At 36.9% G+C, this 26516-nt stretch overlaps 1 protein-coding gene across 4 annotated transcripts in view; it reads right to left on the minus strand.

The window, feature by feature from the left end:
* Window positions 1-26287, minus strand: part of SLIT2 (slit guidance ligand 2) — a 358823-nt gene extending 332536 nt beyond the window's left edge. For all 4 annotated transcript variants that reach the window (XM_028088528.2, XM_028088519.2, XM_028088545.2 and 1 more), the window contains exons 1-4: window positions 26109-26287; window positions 23314-23385; window positions 22091-22162; window positions 10884-10955 (exon numbers count right to left, since the gene is read on the minus strand). In XM_028088528.2, the coding sequence (XP_027944329.1) occupies window positions 10884-10955; window positions 22091-22162; window positions 23314-23385; window positions 26109-26287 (395 nt within the window). The remainder of the gene's footprint in view (window positions 1-10883; window positions 10956-22090; window positions 22163-23313; window positions 23386-26108) is intronic.
* Window positions 26288-26516: the final 229 nt, after the last annotated feature.

Raw genomic sequence — 26516 nt, forward strand, 5'->3', positions numbered from 1 at the left:
TGAAGCAGTGAGAAGGGTTTCATAGAGGAGGTGAGGCTTATTATATGAACAAGTAAACTATGCTCCTCTAAATTGGAGGCAAGAATGTAGGCCAGAAATGTGCCGAGAACTTCCGGCAAGTAACCGCAAAATCGGCTTGCCTGGGATATAGCACGCACGCTGTGATAGCAGGGATAAAGTGAAAGAAGTAATATAGAACTAAATTATAATTGGTCTTGAAAGGCAGGCAAGAGAGTTTTATGCAAAAGGGAAGTTAATTTTAACTCACCCGATCTCTGTGGAGTAGGGTACAGAGTCTTTCTAGGTATCCTATCTCCCAATCTCATTATATGCAATGGTTCCAATAGAATAACTATCAAATGTATTTGGTTTTTTTTTAAAGATCTTATTTATTTATTTGAGAGAGAGAGAATGAGAGCCAGAGAGCATGAGAGGGAAGAGGGTCAGAGGGAGAAGCAGACTCCCCGCCGAGCAGGGAGCCCGATGCAGGACTCGATCCCAGGACTCCAGGATCATGACCTGAGCCGAAGGCAGTCGCTCAACCAGCTGAGCCACCCAGGCGCCCCTCAAATGTATTTGTTACAGCATAATCATTTGTATTTAGAGGAGTTATTCCTATTTTTTAAGAAGCAAACTTGGAAACTTTACCTGTAATAAATCCTAAGATCTTTCTTTTTATTGATTAGTCAGGGATTCCAAATAATTAATGTTAAACCTTAACACTGACTTTCTCAATATAAGAGCGTAATATTGCTTTTTTTAGCATAAAAGCAACATAATTATCTATGTTAAGTGAAATGTCCTAAAACTTCCTTAAATTTATATTCCTCAAGCATTTTGAACATTCACAAAATGTTTGTCTCTCTACCTCTCACTGATAGCTAGCCCCACTTTCCAAACACACACACACACCCCCACAAGCACACAATACCTGGTTGGCTTGGAATAGTTATTAGTATAATGAACTATATCATTTAGAATATACTAGCTATCCAATATGTTAAATAACCAAAATTTGTTACCTCTCTCTTTCTCTTTCATAAATTTTAACTTCTGAGCATTTTGTGTCTTGAAACTACCTCAATCTAAAAGGTGGATCCTTATGTGGAGGAAATAAAATTTAAGCAATATTCCTACTTGTAGGTTTTTGTTACTCGACTCTGGGTGGAGAAGGAGATTTGAGAAGAAAAAAATCAATGTGGGTTAAAAAAAAAAGAGTAAAGTTTTGGAGAAAAGCTGAAATTTGATAGAAGGAGAATATATAACATTGTAGAAAGTGCCCATACTATGTTCAGCAGTATTTTGTGAATGTACTTGGTTCAAAGCAGGGCTTTCTATTAAGAGATTTTAATAACATTCAATCCTTCCTGCACTCTTTTACCATGAATAATACAGAAAATAGGTTTTATCCTGAGGCATCTGAATTTAAACTTTTAAAAGAGGAATAAACATGTTTAGTTTCAGTATGAATAAAAGCAGTGTCCCTAGAAAAACTATACTATAACAGCATGTTTATTTCTGGAAAAATAAAGATTTTACTTTAACAGCAAATAACTATAAATATTTTTTAGTTTCATATATCTGAATATGCAGTTGCATATCCAGATAAAATGAAGAGTTAAGATATAAATTCTAATAATACTTTTAGAAAAAATACTGTGAGTGAGCAGCTGCCCTTGGCCATACATATCATATTTTCCAAATGATATCAGTTTGCTTCAAAACATTCCTTTTAGGTAACTGTTTTTTATAAAAGATAAAAACTAAGTTAAGGAATTTGATAACATCTAATCTTTTCATAATTAATGAAGTACATCTGAATTTTCATATTAATGATGTTATTCGTCCTGTCTACAAATAAACTTTTTTATCTGAATATAAAAATAAGAGACCTTTTTCCCCATATAATTTGCTTGCTTGTGATTATATATTTTGACCCCAATTCTTAAAATAATGTAACTACAGCAGTGGCTTAAAAGATGTAAAGATATGTATAATTAGTATGCTAAACATATTTAAACTTCTTACAAAAAACTAATGGGCAATTTCAGATGTTTTGCAGTAGAAAGTGTAGACTATAAATAATATTTAAATGTTACAGGTTGACAGAGAAATAAAGTGTTTAATTAAGACATATTTTTAATATATTAGTCTAGAAAGCTTTTCAATAAGCACACCAGATTTAAAATGTAATTTAAATTAATATTTTAGAAAAAGGGGGTCAAGGTTAAACTGTTTGTCTTCCTTAAAATGTTTATAATGTCTTTTGTGTCCCTACTTACAAAAAGAAATCTCAATGAAACTTGGATATTAAAACCTCCCAGGAAACTAACAATAAAAGCTGCTAAGAATTTCACAAGTTTTTTTTTCCTTAGGTGTTAATTAAATGATCATTTAACACTGCAATGTAAACACAACATTTTCATCTCCTGACAGCACAGCCTATTATAAATCCGGGGTAATAAAAGTCTTGGTGTTAACGCTCTGAACCAAGTTCCCACCACACTCTAAGATGCCTTGTCGTGTCTAAGGTTAAGCATCTAGACACAAAACAAAGCTTGCGCCTACTCGACTTCCAGTCCAATTTTCCCATCGCCCAGTGACCTAGGTAACACTTTGAGCAATAAAGAATAAATTTAATTTCTCCAGCATTTTGTGAGGATTAGGAACAATTGTTGGCTTGCAATGACTTTTTATCCTTGGATTCTTTTTCCTCCAGAGCATTCCTCTGGTCCTAAAAGAGAATTCTGATGGTTTAAGACATAGAACAAACAGAACTTTAAATTAGGCTTTTTTCAATCAATTGGAACTGTTGGAGGGGAAGCAATCAACCTTTCTCTGTGCTGTTCTCAGCTATTCACATACTTCAAGCTTTAATCTTTCACTAGAAGAAACCTATCATGAAGGGGTAAAGCTATCTTTTCCCATTCTGTTTCCAGACGTATTTATTTCTCTTTTCTTTAAGATTTTTTTTTAAACACTTAAATCAAGTTGCCATACTTAGCTGTACACATTCATTTGGGGGAGATTTCAAGAGGCGCAGATGTTCTCTTAATAACATTTCACACAGCCATGTCGTACCCTACACCACGGGTATTGCCACCAACAGGCCTTTTTACTTTTCATTGCTTCCTTCTCTAGAATTTAGTTTTTAAGGGGGGGAAAAAACACTTCTTCCCAAAAGTTTCTTATACAGATCACAATTTATCAAATATTTATCAAAATTTTTCAACTTTCTATGGAGAATTCAGAGACAGCAATTAACTTGGTTATGGGTAACAGGTAATAAAGAGGATATACATCACATTGCCTCTGCCTGCAAAGCTTATGTACATGTGAAAAGTATTGGAGTTACAATAAAAACAAAACAAAACAAAAACAGCTTCTGGCTCAGATCTATTTCATTATCAAATATTGTTTAAATCCAAAGTGCTAAGCGATTTGCAATTTGCACTGCATTTTGACATATGTTTAATCTAAAAATGCACTTAAAATCACATATGCAGCTTATGTAAAGATGACAGAATGTTCCACAGATCACAGCATATTTGCATATTACAAATTCAATGGGTTAATTATCTTAGGTTTTAAAGATGGAAATTTTAATTAGCAATAAAAATGTTCTTTAGTAACCTGCGCAAATCTTCTTGATAAATTTTGGAACAGTTCACCTATAGTTTAAGGAGTTTACGCAGTTTTTCGAACTAATTCATACTTTCCCTTCATTTATTTAGGAAAAAACATCATTAAAACAACCACCCCAATATGTACATTAACACTAGTTTCTGAGTCACAGTCTCTGTTTCTATAGCTAATTCATTTTATATAGGAATTTTAAAACCACATGAATCATCAACTGGGAGACGGTAAGAGATCTCATTAAGAACATTCTGGCCTTAATGTACCTTGTGTGGCCAAGTAAGGAGAAACAAAATGATGCAAGTGCAAATTTTATGTTAATTTGTAGTGGTAAGAAAATTAATGTGGCTATGCTTATGTATGTGTTATTACACTGAGAATAATAGCAAGGCAGAGGTGAAACAGAATAAGGAGATTTGCTGACTATGGGCAAGTTGCAAAGACATCTGTGTGACTATTATTTCATCTTACTTTGCAAGATAAGATAATAATCATACAATACAATTTCTATCATACTGGAAAGTTGGCAATGTTCCTTTGAATACAGAATCTGTAGTATGACTTGAAATATCCCCATGAGGAAAATATGATCATTCCCATTTTAAAGATAAGGAAACTTGACTCCAGAGGTGTCACCTGATTTCCAAAAATAACAGAGCTGCTAATATCGGAGTAGGTATTTAAACACTAGTGCTTTATGTCCCCTCTCTTATGCTATAAATTAATTGATTTCAGTGTCTTAAAACCTAATGTAAATACATTAAAATTAGCTAAATAGAACTAAAATCCTATGGATACTTATTCCTAGAATTGTTTATGTAAACTTCAGTCACTGAACTATATAACCTTGAGACTACAGTGGCATTTTTATGATTTACCACCAAATTTTAAAATATTGCCCTGATGATGTGTATTGAAAAATGTCTTTTTGACATGAAAACCATAAACTTAAATTCAGGTGTCAGCAAACACAACCAGCCTTGAGGAACTAAGTTTTATTTTACATATCCCAGGTCAGATGTTAGCAATGGCTGAGGCCCACAAATACCACATACCAGCATCTATCACAGTCTTCAAATTCAAACTGGCCTACCATCAGTACTTGTTGGTGGAGATAAAAACATTTACACTTGAGAAAGCAACCATTTAAACAAGTACACTTGCAGGCAAAAGATTCTTGCACTTGATGCAATTAATTATGCTGTGGATTTCACACTCCCAGAGTATATCCTGTGGGTGGGCAGCTGCAGAAACCTACCAACTTCTGACTTTCTTCAGCAGCAAACCTTCTACTTGTGTTCTCTTTGAAATAAAACTATCAGCATGGGGCCCAGCAAAAATCTCAAGTACGATGTTAATCTTCCTTGCATTTATAACTTCTAAATCATAGATTACATGTCAAAATCAAAAGTAAGTCCTACTTAATGTCTCGCCTCTTTTCTTCATGTCAAGTGGTAATGGCTAATATCCCCTATATCAAGGCTTTTGTCTACCTACTTAAAAACAAACCTTTGGTTATCTAATAGTAATCTTTTGAAATTAAATGGTCCTCCTGTATCATTATTCTTTAAATGGCAAGAACAGAGTCCCTTGGGCCCAATAATAATAAGTCATTAATAAGATACTGAACAAAGAATGGGACTTGGTGTTTTAATCAAGGACGGTGAACACGTCTCTAAGTGTTATCTCACGTATGGGTTCCTGGTTTTCAAAGTCAATCTGTTCCCCTTTGCACAGTATCAGTATTAACAGCGCAGAGAGTGTATCCTTGCACCGAATGGTAACACAGTGACACCACCTCTGAGGAACTTTCCCCCTCTGCACACCAAGCCCTTCGGCAGCCGCAACAATCGACAGCATCATGGCAGCTCACTACATGAGTAATGATGTGGATCTGGCTGGACAACGGTAACCGTAGCAACTGTAACCTGCAATTCCTGCACAACCGCTGTCGGATTTATTGTGGCAGGGGCCAAACAGGCCCAGTAAGTAAAACGGAGCAGGAAACTATGGCACCTGACACCTCTAGGGGCCCACACTTGAATCAGAGCTGGCAGAAATTAATTCAAGAGGAATTTTGACACGGGCTCTGCCGCTTTTATCCCTGGATACATGAATCCTATGAGACTAACTTACATAGTGTTATAGAAATGCAGTAGTATTATAATAAGTTAACAAATATTATGCGTAAGTGAAATCTGGGTTGTTTTTATTTTGCTGTGTCTACCAAAACCCTCCAAGGTTTAGGGGACTAAACATTTTTTTAGCCAAGTTACCCTTTAAGTTTAATTTGGCGCTCTATTATTCATAATGCCTTCCCAGCGTTAACTGTTTGCTCATTCACGTTACAAACCCTGAGCCCAGCAGAGATTTAATTCAATACATCAAACACTTACTGAGAGGTTTCTAAAGGTCAAGCCTAATACTAGACCCTGGGGACATAAAAACACAAAACAAAACAAAACATGTTTTCATAATAAATGTATGTCAGCATTTACACACATAATCATAGAAAAAGAGAACTAGGTTAATAATAACCGACAAGTTTACTAGTGGTTATGTCTGGATGGTGGGATAATGAAATAATTTCCACTTCCTCTTTTCTATTTTTCTGAATCCAAACCTTTTTAATATGAGGATACGTTACTCTCATAACTATTAAAAAACAAAAATAAACACTAAAGCTCCTTCTATGGGACAAGATGAAAGGGAAATAAAGACAGCCTCACTGTGTATTTGTTATACTTCACAAATGCATTTTTACCATAATAAAACAAAAATTTGTTTTCTTCTAAAAAAAGGGCGCGATTATTATTATCAGAAACAATTCTGAGCATCTGAGATCTTATCTGACAACAACTGTGACCTGACCAATCAAATTAAGTGGTCAAAATCTATTTCTCAGGTAAGTAGTCACTAGGCCATAAAAAAAGTTCTTGAGTTTAAAAATACTATTTGTAATGTTAGATAATTTAGAGGCTCCAAAGCTCACTGGGGAATAATAAATGCCACTTGTGAACTAGAAATAAAAAGGTTTCATTCAAAGAAGTAGAGAAAATGGATCACTGGAACTCATGCATTTAATTTCATTTGTTAGTTTTGTTTTGTTTCAGTAGATACAAGTGAAAAATGAGTTTCTGCAATATGCCTTGGATACTTAAACTTATGTTAGAAGTCTGGGTAAATATAATGATACTCAAAGAAATAAACTGAAAACCACAAAACAAATATTTATAACCAAATGCTCAACCGCAGTAGTACCAATGAACTTCCTCTCTAAGGAGCCCGGATTAGTAGCTGCAAATTCAAGTTAAAAAGTGTGAATCACTCACTTGTAAATCACCTTTAAGGTTACGTTTATCAGGAAGATTTGTTTATGCTACTCATATATATAATTGCCACTCATAAATTTCAATCAATAACGATCGCCCATTTCAAAAGTCACTAAAATCTCAGACAGTTAACCAGCTCCAGATTGTTCCAAAAATAATTTTCTCCACTCTTAAAATGATAATTAAAATGCAATGCTGGTTTTGGAGGAGGAGTAAAAGGGAGAATGGGGTTTCTACATAAGTTAAGGAAACTGTGTGCTGTCTCTTTTAACCTCCAACCTACAGCCCTTTACTTTCCCTTTACTTACACTTTCCATCTGTCAACAAGTGCTTGTAATTTTATTACAGTGTCCTGTAGTTTATGCAGAGTTGGTATTATTTTACAGAGTTCTGTTAATGGACTGGATAAATGGTAATGCTATTTAAACTAGTCTCCTGCTCCAACAAACACAGCTGCAACTGTACTACTATTTCTGAGCAAACATCTTGACCTGAACATGTAGTGCTTTCTCAACCCGTCCAAAGAGAAATTGGAGCAGACAGCAAAGGAAAAGCATATTTGGCCGCTAGCAGCAATCAACCGTGTCAAATCATAATTCATATACAGTGTACCCTCTTTTTCTTTTATATTGCATTTAGAGTCCAAAAAAAGCATGTGTGCTTCTTCACCCGGCATCTCATTTTCAGCCAGGAGTCAAATGGTGATTATTCGTTAAAAAGTGCTAAGAAAATCTGCATAATGTCCAGTACATCGGACTAATTTTAATCTAAGTAAATAATGATAAAAATCAGACATCAGTATAGTATGAGCTACCCATTAAATAATCTAGTAAACTTCTTCACTGGTTATATACTAGGATAACAAGTATTAAATAAGGTTAAAATATTAACTGATACAGTAAGTTAGAAAAAGAAACAGATACTAATGAGAATTATGCAACAACTGATAAAGAGAAAATGAATTATAAATTTGTTTCACGAATTCTAGATGTGTCTGTCTCTACTACATTATCTAGCAGGGCAATTATGGATTGCTTAATTTGTATATGCAACAACCAGCCAAATACCTTCCCTGCCTCAGCATATTTTCTTTATTATTTATCAGAAGTCCTTTGTTCTGTCACTTAGCCTTCTTGTGAAAGATTCATTTTTCCTTTTTTTAAATTTTTTTTAAAGATTTTATTTATTTATTTGTCAGAGAGAGAGAGAGAGAACATAAGCAGGGGGAGTGGCAGGCAGAGGGAGAAGCAGACTCCCCACTGAGCAAGGAACCCGATGCCGGACTTGATCCCAGGACCTTGGGATCATGACCGGAGCCAAAGGCAGCCGCTTAACCGACTGAGCCATGCAGGCATCCTAGAAAGATTCATTTTTCAATGAACATTTTAGAAGACATTTTTGTAGATTTATGCACATTTTTCCATCTGTTAGAACATTTGTTTCGGGTGAACTACTAGGCACCCATATCACATGAAGAAAAATCTGAACTTGAATCCTTCCTCAGGCAGTTAGGCTCACAAGCTTTTGTTCCTTTATTTATTAAACACATTTAATGGTGGTTTTTTAATCCAATTAATTAATCCAATTAATCATAAAAAAGTGGTCACATGTAGTTTATAACTTATCCTCTCAAGAGAAGTATCATTGGTAACAATTCACTAAATCTAATTCAGGTGGGACAACAGTGCCTCAACTCAAAAGAAGATTCCTGACGTGAGGATGCAGAAAAAAATTATACCACTATGTTTCACATGTATTTAGTGCTTATGTCAGGTGTTAATTCCCAGTCAATATTAACATTAAGCCATCAATCTGTAACTTTGGGAACATCAAAGCATTCGAGTCCCTCTTGCCACTAACCCTAAGAAATAAAATTTATCTTCCAAAACTACCCAGAGGAAATCATTTGAGCCAAACAGGTAAATCATAACTCTGAATGCATTTTCTAGCTGCCCATTTTCCCATTTTTTTACATGCTTTTAATTAACTAGAAAATATTGCCTGAGAGTTTTATGGGTTCTATTTCTTTAATTTACTTCTTGAAGATGTCAGTTCTCTTTTCACACAGTGGCTTCCTAAAGTTACAAAATCACAACAAAATAAAAGAGGAAATCTGTTGGTCCACTATGTGATATTGTCTAAGAAGAAAAAAAGGTCAACAGACTATAATTTGCTGATAAGAGAATTCTGCACTGGATTACACCACCTGAAGCCTCCTAAGAAAATTAATCCAAGTACTTCTAGACTAAAAATCACATATTCTTGTTCCTCAGAGACAGTGTAGAAGTTAATTTTCCCTTCTTTAGTGTAATACTTTTAACTGTAGATGACAGTCATTCATTTAAGTTATATTTTCATAGCTACATAGAAAATGGAAAATTACCTAAACTGGTGTGGATTGCTTTTATATGGACACTATTAGCAAAGTGGTAGTTTCATATGCCTCATTGTACACTAGGCTTCAGTCTCCTCAATCACAAAAACTTAAAGCACAAAGTAGAATGACTCTTAAAACCATCTCTGTGGTCCTTCTTGGAAACTAAGCAGAAATATTTAAATATAAGTATCAACTTCCATACATACATATAATCTTTATAATAGCCTAGATCCTATTTCCTTGGTCAAAATAGTCCTTACAGAATTCTTACTTAAAGTCAATCCTCAGGTTTCTTTTTTTTTTTTGATTTTTTTTTTTTTTTTAATTTACTTAAATTGAGCCAGTTAACCGGCAGGGAGCACAAAAAGAAATCCTGCCAGGTGACTTTGGCTATCCTTAGAGGAACGGTACCAGGAAGGTCAAACTCTAGAGAGGAGATGGCGTGTGTTAGCTGGCTGCACATTTGCCCACTGGGACGGTTCTGTCTATAGTGAGCTAAGGCATCAGGAGGACCTAACAAAGATCCTGGCCACAAGGCAGGGAGGGCTCTGAGAGGACAGTCCTCCTCTTTCTGGAACTGATAACAACAATATTGAGCTAACAGGCTACGATGAAGCCAAGTTCGGAAGAAAGCAATGTACTCACTTTCCCTACAGACATGAAGCTACAGGACATCCCCATCATCCCTGCGGGAGCCGTGCTGAGCAATTTATTCTGTATGTCCCAACAGTTTTGTCACAACGTCCACGAATGTCAATAATCATTGTTATTTATTTTTCCAACACGTTGTAGCTTATCTCCCATCTGCACAAAATCATTCATATGGTGGAAAATCTCATTTTAAAAGCTTTTGAAAATGTGTTTACACTATTACATATTAGGTCAGAGAACAAGCATTCCAGGGGGGAGAAACTAATTCTGCCTAAAACCCACATTATGCTCCTTCCAAAGAAGTACTTCCGTTAACAGTCTAGGACGTATTTGTTGGGAAACCTTTACAGTCACTCCTATTGCAGAGTTTGGAACTCTGGCTTTAAAGGGAACATTTAAGAGGAAATTTACAGCCCTCTTTAAATACTTTATAATAATATTTCCAGACTAATAAACACCACCCCAGTACAGAAACAATGTCAAGAAAGCTGACATTAAGAACCCTAACTTTACAAGAAAACACCGTCAACTTCCTCTGAAGAGGAAGTACAGTGGCAATTTTCCCCTTCAGAACTTAATCAGAAGTTTCTGTAAAAAAATATGGTAAATCTCCTCATTATCACATAACCCAGAAAGAATAATACAATTACAATGACACATACATAAACCACTAAATGCTAACCAAATAAAACAATGGGAACCACTGGAAAACCAATCATAAATTTCCATAAGACAAAAAAAAAAAAAAAAACTAGGCAAACTTTTAATCCATTAATCTATCGGTGAATAGATTCCAGAAAAGCCCAAGGAAACAGATCCAGAATACATTTAATAAAATACAAGGTACTACCCAAAGCAACAATAACTATTTCTGTCTTACTTACAGCCTATACAGCTTTGAAGTTCCAAGAAACAGCAACTCAGGAAACAGCTGAAGGTGATTTCTGTTTAAACGCCTTTGGAGAAAAACAAAAACAAAGCGTATGTTACACAGAAAATACCCAACAATGAGTCTGTGATTTGGTCGTGTCATGCCTCATCCTGTATTTCGGGAAAGAAAGAAATGACATTCAAAAGAATTCGAGCATTGCAAATCAAAAGTTGGTTACACCTTTTGTTACCTGACTCTTTAAAGCAATTTTCCATTATGCTTACTCAGATGATTCCCCGGGGCCTAAACCCTAACCTCCTGTCCTGTGCAACATCAGTCATCCAGAATATACACAATGAAAAAGGATGTCTTGACTAGACTCTGGTGTCTAGGTCAGGCCAGTGCTGTACACAGTAAACGGTGCCCTAAAATAATTCACACGCTGTGCCGGATGACCTAAATTTTCAGCCAAGGCATAGTGGGGAAGATGGAAATTTTAATTTTGTTAGCATCTTGCTTAGTTGTGGGAAAAAAGTGTGAGAAAGTGTCAGCACGATTTGTCCCTATGGGCGAAAGCAGAGAAAAACTGCAAACTCCAAACCTAAACCCACAGTTCTTGACCCTTCACTGAAAATAAGGCTAGGTTATAACCAATCGTGGCAGCTAAAAATGTTTAGATAATGCTTTTTTAAATGTTTACCTGATGTGAAGTTAAATGTAGAGTTTAGGAAAAAAAAAAAACGTGATTGCAACCCTAACTCGATTAAGCCGTGATGCCATGTAACTAAGTTCTTCTGGAGTATGCATGCTTGTTTAACAGTGGGTAGATTCTGGTGCCGATGTACTAATCTCCCAACCCCATTCATTTTAAGTGGACAATTTAACATTTCAGTAAAAATAAATGACCATCTCTCTGCTTTTCCCAAATTTGAATAAAATAATGACAAGCTGGTGTAAAAATGTACATTTAAGTGATTTACAGGGCACTATAGCTGGAGATGAGAGTAAGAAAGTCCAGAAAACTAATGTCACTTTGAGGAAACTACAGGTATTTCTTGAGTCTTAAGTATAAATGTTAAGAGGACAGGAAAAGAAGACATATCAACCTTGACATACATAAACGGTCACCAGATAGGAGCAAAATTACACTTATTTAATATGCAGAGGGCAGAAATGGCACTAGTGATTATAAAACTCTTTAAAAAAGTAGATGATAAGGGAGACCTTTCTAAGAATTAGAGAATTTCCAAGGATTAGAAGAAATGGAATGAACTGCCTTGAGAAACTCTAAACTCTTTATTCCACTTATATTCAAGCAGAGGCTTTCTGTTTTGTTTGTTTGGGTGTTTTTCCTGCAAAGGACATAATAAAAGAAATCCTGCATTAGGTGAAAAATTGCACCAGGTGAACTCCAGAACTTCTTCTAACTCCAAAATGCCATGAGGCAATGATGAAAACTGTAACTTTCACTACATAAACTCGTATTATGAAGAAGTTGATCACCTACAGAAACATTCTCAACACTTAATAAAATGCACACTCATAAAAAAGTATGCCAAGACAATTAGGGGGAAAATAATAAAATTAGTGGTGAAAGGGTGGAATTTCTTCCCACTTACACTAATTTTTATAAATAAAGCATATAACAAGGTTAAATTTAAAGTGAAACCAAAAGCTATTACTCATTTATTTTTCTCTGCTGGGCATGGAGAAAGGAAGGAGTACTTCTGAGGAAGGAGTACTTCCAGAATCTACTATTATACAATTTTGATAAAATGCAACTTAATTATGACCTTGTTACATTTTTCTCTCAAAAAATCAACTACAAATATTCAATATTTGTAGCAATTAGAATTTTTCCAGGGAAGCAACTACTCTTGGAAAGACTCCCATCATTCAAAGAGCCAATCTCGATTTCTAAAATGGCAACATGGGCTATTGTAATCTCACCCAAACACTGGACTAACAAATATCCTCCAGGATTCTCCAGCCACAACCAGGATGCTCCTTCAAGCCCCTCGTCCCTGCTGTTTCGGGAGCTTTCCTTTTTCAGATGGTACTTTCTTACATCTTATGTGAAGCTTCCCTGATTCCCCTACACAGAGGTAGTTCCTCCCTTGGCTCTATCCCCATACCACCATGGATTTGATAAATAAGGGCCCTTAACATTGTATTGTATTTATTCACATACCCGTCTGTTTCCCAGTAGACTGTAAGCTCTTCAAGTATAAAGACCAAATCTTTGTATCCTTTCCCTTATTCTCTGGCACTCAGTGGGTTCTTAGGAAATGCTAAATGAGAGCATACTTCTCTTTTTTGCATTTTGATATAGTTCAGCAAAACACTAGCATATGCATTTTATATTCCACCAACTTTCCTCTGGGTTGATTTCTGAGGTTCCTGCCTTAGTTTTTATGCCACTCTCTAGCTAACCAAAGCCCCCCCACCAAACTTGCTGTCATGTGCCCTATACAGCAATTACCCCTTTTCCCCCCCATCAACCTCCCTCCCCCTGCTATCCTCAACATCATCTAGAAGTTGGAAGGAATCCAGTATGTCTAAACAAATTCAGAGATCCTGAGAAGTAGATATTTCAGATTGGGTACAAGCAATGTCTTTTTCTTAATTATTCCTTTCATATTCCCAGCCATTCTTAATTCCCTCTAAGAGCAATAGCTAACATATACTAAGCTACTACATGATGATCACTGTTCTGAGAGGTTTGCATGAATTATCTCACTCATTCTTCAGAACCAACCCCAACAGTAGGTACTGTTGTTACTGCCATCCTGGAGAGTGGTACACAGCTCATAGAAAGTAGAGCTAAAACTGAATTCAGGTAGGGTGATTCGAGAACATATCCTCTGAATCACTTCTATCAAAGAGACACACACCAAACATTTCTAAAATTAATTCAAAATAATATAATACTGAAACTGTACTTCTCATCAATCTTTCCTTGGGAAAAACATAGCTTTATAGAGTCTATTTCTTTAATATCTATGAATGAACCACTTGAAAATAAAACAATTTTTTTTTTAAAAAAACAAACTCGATATTCAACTCACTGTTTTAAAGTTCTGTTTAAAATGCCTGAAGTTTGAGAGAAAAATGAAAATGTGTATAAAATCATTTTCTCTGAATTCAGGTAATTTATCATTTCATGAAAATTATTGTGAATGATCTTAACATTGTCGAAACCAAACAGGAGCATAAGACAGGGTAGTATACTAGAAGGGCAGATAATAAGTGATGTGATAACATGCATAGAAAAACCGTACGAAGCTTTTTCCCCTATAAACGAGTATCAGTACACTTGGGGTTCCTGTTCTTTCTTCCATCAGTGCTAAGAATAAATGGAAATACAAACATTAAAATAAAAGGTGAAATTCTCCCAAAATATTCAATGAAGGGAAAAATTTTAAAGCAGGGATTTCTTGTAAAACGACCAGAAATTAAATTCTTAAGTTAAAGAGGAATTTTTTAAAATCCAGAATTATTTTAAAGACCACTAAGGTGCATAACAATTTCTAAACAGAGCTGGAAAATAAATAGCCTAGCTAGCATCTTCGAATGACACAGAATACTTCTCAGTAGCTTGACGAGGACAGTGCCGTAATAATCCTCATGTAAATGAGTTAAAGAAACTAAAATCTGATGGTCCCAGAACAGAAAAACTGCATGTAGTGAACTAAATGTATCTCTGAGGAGGATTTATGGGAGCCAGCCTAAATTGGCTCCATTAAGCTGACCAGGTGGGTCATTTACCTATTGTTCAGAGCAAGGACACTCCATTGTGTCAAAGGAAAGACAGTCACATGTAGCCCTTGAGCCATCACCAGCTAGATGGAATCTGCCCACAAGATCTCAGGGCTAACTGAGATTCTCTGGATGGCAATTCAGAACTTCAGAAAGGTGTGTCAAGTGTATCTCAAAGACATTTTTTCTTAGGGCAAAGATGACAGGATCCCAATAACCATTTCCTCTGTGTTACAGCTATTTTTGAGCGTGACTTTCAGTGGGATGAAGGATCTTCCTGTGTCGCACAAAACACCACTAGCCTCTGAAATGCTGATTCTTAACCTCAGTGCAAAGGGCAGCCTAAGCATCATTGACAAGCATTGCTTTAAATGATCTGTCAGTGGCTTCTGTGTCTTGTCCATTGGTAAAAGTGACAGTCTCTTTATTTTTTCAACTTTTACCTCAATTCAATGAGTATGTGCAGCCTTCAACCCAATGCAAAATGTAAAATGGAAACAATTTTTCCTGTTGTTGTGAATGTTAAGTATTTTAGCAGTGTGCCCAGTCTGTAATAAGCATTCAGTAAATACTGCCTTCATGGGCTTATCATGGACAAGCTCCTATTTGTCATACAAAAATGTTTCCTTGGGGCGCCTGGGTGGCTCAGTCATTAAGCATCTGCCTTCCGCTCAGGTCATGATCCCAGGGTCCTGGGATGGAGTCCCGCATCAGGCTCCCTGCTCGGCGGGGAGCCTGCTTCTCCTTCTCCCACTCCCCCAGCTTGTGTTCCTCCTCTCTATCTCTCTCTGTCAAATAAATAAATAAAATCTTTATAAAAAATGCCTTCTTTTCAGGTAAACTTCTACTTGTTTTTTCAAATGTTTTTATTCTAACATTTTTAAGGCAAGGATTTTTAACATTTATGCATTATTTAGATGGATAAATCAAACTTTTTAGTAAAAATATTGCTTCCTCTTCACTCTCCTTACTTGGCATTTCTCTACATCGTCAGAGCAATTATGAGAAATACTCTGAAAAAAAACTTGAAGGAAGTTTTGTACATTCTTCAGATCTCTTCTATTGCCATATGCCATGATAAGAAAATCAGAAGGAAAATGATAGTAAATACGAATGTACAAAAGTCAAATTTATTATGTACACATTTTATTAGCTCAATAAGATAAAATAATGCCTAAACTGAGCTTTTGAAAAACAGGAGAGTTGTTGAAATGCATGATAATAGTTCTTTAAATGCCAACCATGTGATAAGCATTTTGTGAAACTTTATGTACATTATTTTACTTAAACCATGGACTGTCAGTATAATTATCTCTGTTCCAAAGATGAGGAAACAGGTTTGGAAAGATCAAGCAATCTGATCAATATCTCATGGTGGAATTGAAACCAAAGGTTTTCTAGTTTTGTGCAGTAGCAGTATAATAGACAATGAGATTTATCGGAGGCACGATTATCGCTAACTCAAAGCAAGAGTTTTCTGTCACTCAAGAGTTTCTGATTTTAAAAAGGGGTATAGGTGTTTGTGTCTGTTTAGAAAGCATAAACAACAATACAATCAATGAGTATTTGCCACATTCTAATGAAGGCCAGGCAATAACATATAAAACTACAAAGTGCCTAAGCAGAGGGGAGTCGAGGTTCTCTGCACCCTCTGCTCACTGCCAGAAGCTGGAACGGCAGCACATAGTGGGGGGCTCCAGAACTACGCACCTGCATCCAAAGTAGATGGATACTGCAAAGATGACAACCAGATAATTTTGTATAAATGTTCTCATAAAGTAATATTCCAATTGCATCAATACCAAATCATCCCCATTGTCACCAAACTGTCATTCTGAAAGCATTCTCACCAATATTGCCTACAGTCCAGCAGATATAAATTGCTTTGAAAAAAGATAAGAACAATATATAAAAGTCCATGCAGAAAAAGCTCTCCTTCCACGTAAAGTTTTGAAATTCCGTCTAGCAGGCATAATTCAAGCAAAAAGGTATCCAACAGGAATGAAAGACAGAATTCAATGTAAAATATTTGACATTCACTGCTTCCGCAAATACATTGTAACAGTGCAAACTAAAATACTCATTTCAGAGGAGGTATAAAGGACACAGCATCCAGCAAACACTGTCACAAAGGATGAGCCCAAAACAGATGTGGGAAAAATAAACAGCCTTGCTGCTTCAGAATGTATAAAATGGTCCACAAAGAGCAAACAGGCCTTCTTGCCACTGTTTAACTTCAAGACCCATAAAAAACAATGCATGAGAAACCCTCAAGATGGACTCAATGTTCTGCTAAACTTTCCATAGTGCATGTGCATTAAAGCCTTCTATGATCAGTCAGTGTAAATTAAAATAGTCCAGTATCACTTATAAGCAAATGAGAATAATTCACATTTAATAGATATTGCAGATTAAGTGATACACCTTGATCATCTACGGCATTTTTATCTCACACAGGGTATATACTTGGCCTCTGTGAGTAAGTTTGATATGTTCTTGAAAGACAAAGTGTATTTCCCAAGAAAATAACTGCTGTGATTCTAAACTTGGTAGTATAAAGAAGCCGGAGAACAATTCTTTGGAGATGAGCTTGCATTCTTTTCCAAGGAGATTAGCACTGTTGGTTTGCCCTTACTTTAAGAAAAGGAATGTGTTATGTGTTGCCTGTAAACTTGTAGGATTAGTCAGAAGAGGGATTCCCTACATCCTTGATGATCAGGGGATAAGTGGTGCTTTCCTTCAGACCTGTTCCACAAAATATTCTCTATTTGAACTCATGTGTAGAGACCTACAACAAAAATCCTAGAGCACCGTAATTGCTCCACCTCCCACTGGCTGTCACATGCTTATGAATGGTGTGTGCACACAGGAGAACTAATTCAGCACCACATTAAAAAAAAAAAAAAAGTAATGTGTCCTTTAGAGATCCTCTCCTGGAAGTGCAGTGTTTGGTCAAATGTAGGTTCTGATGTAAAGGGATTTAGACTTTTCTAAACTAAAATGAGTATATTTTTTTTATATCTCCTTGATAGAAACTTGAAAATGTCTTAGTGGACAGCTTTCTTTTCCAGGATTCCCTACATGGCTTCATCATAATACTTCAGGACTCATTTTTTAAACAAAAAAGCCTATCAAATGACATAGGCAAAATATAATTTCAAATCTAAGCATACTGAACCTTGGGAGAGTTGAACGCAATACTTGTCTTAAAAGAACATCCTCACATGTTATTGTTATGAAAAAAAAACCACTCCAAACCTCTACCTGTACCACTACTGTAATTTCCTTATCGTAAGGGTATAAGATGATAGTAAAGTTAAAGCAAAGCCTAATACCCAAGATTTTCTATGGTATACTATTGGTTTTCATTAACATAATTTAGGAATATCAGCATTTTATTTTGCATATAAGCGTTTCACTGCATTTAGGACTTAATGTCCTAACATTTTTTGGACAACCTTAAACAGTTTCAAAACTTTCTCAGACTCATGCTTTTGTGTTAGGAAGGAACCCATAAATGCAGATGATTTTCACTAGTGGAAAGTGAAGTGGCCTGGGTCTCCTTAAAAGGCCATAAAATAGAACTTTAATGACTGCAGCATAATCCCATAAACTATAAGTGAGCAACAGAATTTTACACCAGCCCACAAATGTTCTGGGCCCCAATGTGATTTTTTTTTTTTTTTAACTCTCAAAGACATTATGCACCAGCCAAGAATTACTTTCAATTAACAATTTTGCATGGAGACTTTATTGCAGATATACACAGGTATCTTCTCTGAAGGATAAAGGAGTACATGTCATAAATGTTCCAATTCTTTCTTGTAGTTTATTTGTAGTTTGTTTTCCTTAATGAATTTCCATTGAATTAACTAGTTACTTAACTAAATTAGATTTCAGTTGAACACTTCGATGAAACAAATGGGAGACCTCCTAATACATCTACCTGGGGCACATTCTCAAGGCTTCATTTTATTCCCAGATAAGCAGGCACTACTGGCAACACAGAGTATGGAAATCTGCCACTGCACATGTTAGGTCTGGGAGTATAGTACGAAACTGTCAAAACAGGAAGTAATGTGTGGTCATGGTGTGTAAGTGTGATTAAGATATACTGATTTTACAGTGAATCATAACCACATTCTGATGATGATCCTATTATCTGATGTTGTTTTCCATACAATAGAAAGGAGGGAAGGAGGAAGGGAGAAGGGGAGGGAGTGTGGAAGGAGGAAGACTTTTGTTTTTTTGTTTTTTTTTTTCTTTTAGGAGGAAGGTTTTTAATATCCATCTATTTCTTGACATTTGACTGATAACCCTGGATTTCACTGATTCTTCGAAGTGCAAAAATAAATCTTTCTTTTTGTAGCTATAATGCTTTGATTTACAAATAATAACTTTCTCATTCTAAGCTTAAATTTAATTCAACCTAACAACAGCAATAACAACAGCCTAATCTGTTTCTTACAGATTAAAAGTTGGATTTCTAAAAGGGCACAGATCTTATCTTCTGTTTTCAGACTCGTCTTCTTTCTCTAGACCAAACTAAAACTCTATCAACATAAAACAAAAAGAAAAAACTTATAATTTTGAAATGTTCACAAAATATCACTTTGGAATTGTTTTAATTTTATCATTTTAAAATGAAAAATACTTAGAACCACAAATTACACACAAATAAAACTAATATTTTTATTTTTTGTTCTTCACACAAAGAATGAAAATTAAGTTACTATAAATATTATATGAATGGCATTTGTAACATAAGCCTGCATTTACACACCTTTTCATTATTTAGAGCTTGAATTTAAAAATGCACGTCTAAATTATTAAAAATCATATGATCTCGCACAATATCTGATTAGTTAAAAGTTAATTCACTGATCACTTCCTGTTCTTTACATTGTCTCTTGAAACTTTTTGGGAAAAAAAGGCAAATTTTTGTGATGTTGATGACCACCTACTAAAATAAGAATATATCCCCATAGGCCATAATAATTTGCTATGGAATCCCCTGGTTAGCTTTTTTATTTTTATTTTTTAAATAATATACTGAACAAAATTTATAATAGTTTATTTCATGACAACTTGAATGCATTCTTTAACAAAACTGCCCTACCATTTAATGTATTTAAAAAAAAATAAATATTTGAAAAGTGTATCCACAATGTTCCTAAGAAATGGTTTTGAATTCCAGAGTCCCAAGGAGATGAATTGGCTGTCAGATAACAATGTGCTTCCATCAGATGGACTTGGCAGTTGTAAACAAAAGGAATTTTCTCAGCTTTTCCTCACAAATATGAAATATTTGCTTTCGGCCAACAGCTGGGGTGATTTAAAGAAGTCCTGCATATATATTAGTTTTCATTCAAAATTACAAATCCTCCTCCCACTCTGAAACATCTGACTTCATCTTAGTATAACTGAAAATTGTTCTGAGATGAAGTGACATTCTCAGGAGAAGTAAGTCAAAAAATAGTACCTATTTACAATGCTAATCAAATTTCAGATCACAAGCCATCTGGTTAATAATTTTTAGAAAAAGGTAATTTGTTCAAATGATATTTGAAGTGACTTGAAAAACAATGAGAAAATTTGGTCTGTTCTAGCATTTCTGAAAATATTTAAGACTACAATATAACCAAAATAGAGACTGCATGAAAAGTCACTGAAATTCCTTCAGCTGGATGTTGCTTAAGAATATATACACAAGGCACCTGGGTGGCTCAATCCTTAAGTGTCTGCCTTCGGCTCAGGTCATGATCTCAGGGTCCTGGGATCGAGTCCCACATCGGGCTCTCCCACTCCCCCTGCTTGTGTTCCCTCTCTTGCTGTGTCTCTCTCTGTCAAATAAGTAAATAAAATCTTTAAAAAAAAGAATATATATACATATGCATATATGTATATATATTTCCATATGATAATTAAAAAATGTTCATGAAAAAATGTTATGTTTGAATTATAATTTTAAATTATTCATCTTACCAAATATTTAAATTATATTGATACTTTGTAAACAGATGAATTAAAAACACCTTTACAAGATACTCACTAGGAATTAACTATTCATAAAAGCCTATGAAAGAGATCAAAGTATATTTTCAGAGTATTTTTATAAACTAAGAGATAGGTTATGAACTTATGAACTTTGTAATGAACTTAACCAAATGTTTACCTTGTTTTTACTTCTCTCTGAAAATTAGCTCAAAGTAGTGACTTTCCATTTATTTTGAATTCCACAGATATATTCCCTATATTGTAATATTTATGGACAAAATTTTACAGTAAAATAGACACCTCTGGGTTTAATTTTACTTGTGGTGATAAAAATGGAGCCTATATATTTACAAATATCTTAGAATTTGACAAGCCTTTTTTTTTCTACTTACAATTACACAGAATTAACTTTTGCCCTTGGGCCTAGTGAACCTGAGTATGTGCTATGCCTAAAATGAACTTCATATTTCATTATTTTAAATAAAATTTTTATTTTTACCTAAAGTGCCTATTAAAGCAGGCATGGAAATTGTTGCTACTTTTAATAGAGCTGTTATTTGCCCTTAAAATGCAAAATTATTAAACTTGAGTTATCAAGACATATGAGACATGTAATTCATACTTCAAATTACTAAGTGTGTAATTTATTTTAATTATTGCAGACAAAAAATTTTGTCCTTTGTAGATGTACACTGTACATATAAATTAAAAATGGCCCTCAAGTAGTATATTCCAATCCATGAGATTTTGTGTCTGAAAAAATAAAATATATTTTAAAATCTGAAGTCCACATGATCTTCTTGGGAACAAAAAAAAATCAACGTGAAAATGACCATATTTTGATACTATAATTCTTGCTTCCATTTCTACTAATCTTTAAATTCTTTTTCCAGGAGAAATATTTAGAAAGCTACTATAAAATAATGAAAGTTATGAATAGCTGTTACTAACAATGTTCACCACAAGTGATAAATATCAAAAAGCAAATTTGTATCACTAAGAATTTAAAATATGTCCTCAAATGTCACTTAATGACACACAAAGCAACAGCATGAAAATTAAAATAAATACTAGTAAACTTTTCTTTTCCAGAATATACTATAAATGCAAATAAAATCACTACCTTTTTTCCTATAAAAGCAAATAAAATAAACTAGATAGACCATAAGGAAAACATGTACCTCTCTAAGTACCAAACAAAGCAATGGCTATTCACAAGGAAATCAATGTCTCAGGAAAGGAAGTCTGTTTTTTTTTTTTTAATCTTTATTAAAATTTAGTACCATTTGTGCAAAATTCCACAATTTCTAATTGTAAATTAGTCTGAAAGCCACTTGTTTGACCTCTTGTTTCTGTAAAACGTTCAAAGACTAAGACATGAAATTGAAGACATGGCCCTTGAAATTCAAGTATTTTTTAAAAATACAGTTATGTCGTCATAACTTTGGAATTAAAAATACTTACAGTCTCTCCAGTTCTTTAAGATCCTGGAATGCTCCTCTTTCAATGGTGCTAATCTTATTCTCCATAAGCTGACTGAAATGCAAAGTATAATAGGGTCTTAATGTTACCACTCCCCATCTGAGTGAGTTTCAGTTCAGCAACTGAAAACTTGTAACCACTTTCCCTTTATAAAATCAAGCAATGCTCTGGTTTGAAATTTAATAGCAAATTTAATGATGATATATTTGAGAGAAATCAAAGAGGGCAAACAGCATCCACATCACAAAACTTCGATAGAAAATACTAATGTAGTTTCTCACAAAATTTACTAGTCAAAACTCTGAGCCTCCCACTACAGTTATCCTGAGGAGCAACCCATGACACTGCAGTTTTGATAGCTATTTTTGGTAAACTGATTTTGGAGTGAGTTCTTAACTGAAAGAATCAATATACAGCATGTCACCATACACATACTTTAATTCACTTATGGATATACATCAGAAATTGGAAGATTTCATAATAGCCAAAATGTGTCCTTTAAAAGATCAACACCCAACACACAGTGATCAAAAGTCTATGTTCATTGCAATGTAAATATTTACAAATCTGTGGGTAAAAACAGTTTTACATTACATTGAATCTCCAGTGATGGTTCCCTCACAACAAATTTTACCCACTAATCAAAGTAATCATATTGCAACAATATTATAAAAACTACAGAAATGTAAAATACAATAAACAATTCAAAATATGACCAGTGTATTTTTATAGAGAAACATCAAAAACTGCAGGAAAGTTGGATTGCTTGATTTTAATGTTAGAAATTACATCTAAGTGTTGTTTGCTAGAAAAGTTAAATGCAGACCCACTTAAATTCTTTCTTAATCTCAAATCCTTAAAGTGTATCAAATGTCTCACATTACTTATTCATATTGTGAAAGCAATTATTCTACACATTTATATGCATAAGGCACTTAGGATATGGTATAGCAAACATTTGAGGTCATTTCTATAATATTGTTTCAATGGCAAGCATCCAACCTTAAAATAAAAGCCTACATTTTCATCAAAAGCTGTAATACAATGATAAACCAAAAAAAAAAGAAAGAAAGGAAACCAAAACCTTTTAAAATTTTATGTTTCTGTCATTGGGACAGTTTTTCAATCTGAGACCAGTAACAATACAAAATATCCAACCTTAAGAACAAAAGAAAATTCTTCAAAATACAGAAGAACATACTTACAGAACTCTTAGGTGTCGAAGACCAGCAAAATCTGTCTTGGTAATCCGTGTGATGTTATTTCCATTCAAATCCCTAAGAGAAAACAAGAAAATGAAAGTTCCATTTTATTTCTATCAAGATCTAGTTAAACAAAGAAAAATAAAAATTTAATAAGAACTTTAAAGTCAAAGATCAGTTCCAGTTACTGAAGTAGTTTGCAAAGTAAAAGAGAGAAGAAAGTAGTAAGCTTTGAAATGTATATATATATATATATATATATATATATATATATATTAATGATTCTTAACAAGTTTACAGAGTCCCTGCTTACTGGCATCTGACAAGAACATGAAGTGATTATGTTCAGAAGTCCTCTTTTGTGTCTGTAGGGGAGTGCTCTCAATTTTTGTTTTTATGAGAATGTGTATATTAATTTTACAGGTATTCTGCTAAGTTAACTATTATTGTTAGGCACACCCCGCAAAAGTTCCCTTCAGGAAGTTAAGAGGAACAATTTTCTAATACTACCCAGGAAGAAATTTTTAAAAATTCAGAACCCTATCCTTAGGTGGCAGGGTGGCTAAACATCCTAAGGCAAAGAAAAAACTTATAGTGCCATCAAAAGAACTGCACTTCAAAGACTTGCATTTACAGGCATTTACCTTCCAACAATTCTATGTTTGTATGAAAACTAAACTCTTCATTTGCAGCTCAGGGAACCCCGCTGTGATGGTAAAGTCAAAACTACTAGCGGGGGCGATAATGGAAATAGATTCAGGCCCTGACATTTTTGTTCGGATTTCAGCACCACGTTTCCTTCAAGTCACCACCCCCTTTTCTGGCATCTTAGGTCAAGATCTAAACTTGCCCTGGTTCCAATCATTTCAAGTAAAACCAGGCTGTGTTGCGGTTTGAATGTTCGCCTTCACGGAAGTAAGTTTTCTTTTACCTCTGAGTAGAAAACACCATCTTGGAAATTTGTATGCAAAGTGCTTATTTTGTCAATGATAGAATTCTATAAGCTAGCACTGAGTATACTATTTTCTGAAAACTGTATTGATCCCTCATAGGGATATTTTTTTTTCAAGGACCCGAAACTCAATTACTATTTTGTTCTGAGTGCATTCCCTTTTTGTTGAGTAAGACATGTTAGTGCCTAAACTTTTAACTGTTCTTAGCACGAAAAGACAAGTGCTAACAGAGAATTCTGCATTGCTTTTTCCCCAACCCACTCTCCATGCCTAGCAAAGTACCACCAAGTTGTTCCTACAATTGTTGGGGTCTTTTATGGGCTATTTGACATAACATGAATCCCTACCCGCAGCCCCAGACAAATGTGGTAGATCACATTTTGACAAGACACCCTTGGTAGGGCCCCAACTAGCCCAGCGCTAGAGGGAGTTGAAGTGGGGGGCAGGCCAGAGAGGTTGGGGGTGGGGGAGACATTTGCAAAGGAAGAAAGGGCTCAACTATGGCCTTTAAACGAATTGGGTTAGATAAGAAGAGCGACTCGAGGCGCTGCGGGCCGCGCGGGTGAAGACGTGCGGGCCCCAACGGGTCCCCTCCGCGGCGCGCAACCCTCACACCCGGGGGGCGCAGAGGCCGCGGAAGCAGAGTCGGGGCGCGCTTAACCCCCGCCGCCCTCGCCCCGCGCACGCCGGGCCCACGCGCAAGGGCGAGTGGAGCGCGCCCAAGGCGCTCGGGCAGCGCGGGGCGGCGGCCTCGGCGTTCACAAAGGGAATGGCCTCCATGCTCCACTTCCCTGAACTCGGGAAGTGCCCCACAAGGAGCGCGTGGGCCGTCAACACCGGGTCTGCGATTACTTCTTCATTAGAGATTCGCAGAGACAGGGAGGCGGGGATGTCTGCGGGCAGCAGAGCGCGAAGAAGGGAAGGAAGGAGAACTAAGGCCACGTGAATGGGCGCAGAAACTGCCAGAAAGGTGTACGGGAGCCCTAGGACTCAGCAGGAAGGGCCCGGGGGTGGGCAGCGGAGGGTCGCAGGGTCGCCTTAGCAGTCGGACCCCGCTTGGCTGGTTCGGGTTAGAGAGCCAGCCCTAACTTAGCCTACACGGGGCGGGGGGGGGGGGGGGAAACGTCCTCCTCTTCAGTCACCGGTTCGGACAAGTCTCCTGGGGCGGGCCGCCGCCGCCTCCTCCCTGGAGACGTGGGGGGCGGGAGGAAGAGTCGCGGGGGCGGCGTGCGGCGACCGAGCGAGCTGCCTAGGTCCTGGGGCATCCTTCCCTCTGAGGCCTGCAGAAGCGCCCCCGGGCGGACCCAGACGCCCCATGACCCCTTCTCCTCACTCCTCCGTCCCCAGGAGGATGACACTAAGCCGGGGAGCGGAGGTTTCTCCCTTCTGAGTCCCCCCCGCCAATCTCCCCACGCGCCACCCCGCGGCGACAAAAGCTGGGATTTGGCCCTGAAATCGACCCACTAGTGTTGGCAACCGCAAGGTGACTCCGTTTACACAGTCTGGGGAACAAAGTCGCGTCTCCCTTGCCCGGGGCACTAGCGAGTACTTGTCCCCACGTCCCTGGCTCTCCAAGCCCCAGAGAAGTATCCTGCCCTGGGATGCAAGTGTGGGAAGAAGGGGCCAAGCACAGCTGCCAGCGGGCCCGCCCCTCCTTGGGCAGCGGCCCCTCCCTGTGCAGCGCCCTCCCGTCCTTCGCCCTCCCAGGGAGTTCTAGCCCAGGATGCGCGTGCAAGAGAGCTACCCAGGCACATGTCCCTGTGCCGCTTGATCCCTCCAGTCTCCACGAAGCGGATGAGCGCGACCCAGTGTGGGGTGGGGTGGGGTGGAAGATCCCATACTCACAGTCTCTCAGTGTTGCGGGGTATATTCCTGGGCACGCTGCGCAGCGCCAGCCCGTGACAGTCCACTGTGCTGCCCGAGCAGGAGCACTGCGCCGGGCACGCCTGCGGCGCCACCTCGTTCAGGATCACCAGCACTAACCCCAGCGACAGGGACAGCGTCTGCCAACCCACGCCACGCATCTTCCCCCGCCGCCTCCTCGCTCGCCGGCGCGGGGGGTTCCTCTTTAGCTCGTTCCTCCGCGCGAATCGCGCTGTGTCTGAGGCCCAGTATCTGGCGCGGGGCTAGGAACCCAGCGTGTCCGGGTAAATGTACACAAAATAATATGGAAGTAACAGTAATAATATTCAGGGCAGTAGAGCTGACACAGGTACGCGCCTCCCACCTCCCCTCCACCCTCCTCCAGCCGGG

This window comes from Eumetopias jubatus, unplaced genomic scaffold (assembly GCF_037043125.1).
Source record: "Eumetopias jubatus isolate StellerSeaLion01/CBP00866 unplaced genomic scaffold, mEumJub1_p1.0 scaffold_2, whole genome shotgun sequence".
Classification (NCBI taxonomy): Eukaryota; Metazoa; Chordata; class Mammalia; order Carnivora; family Otariidae; genus Eumetopias; species Eumetopias jubatus.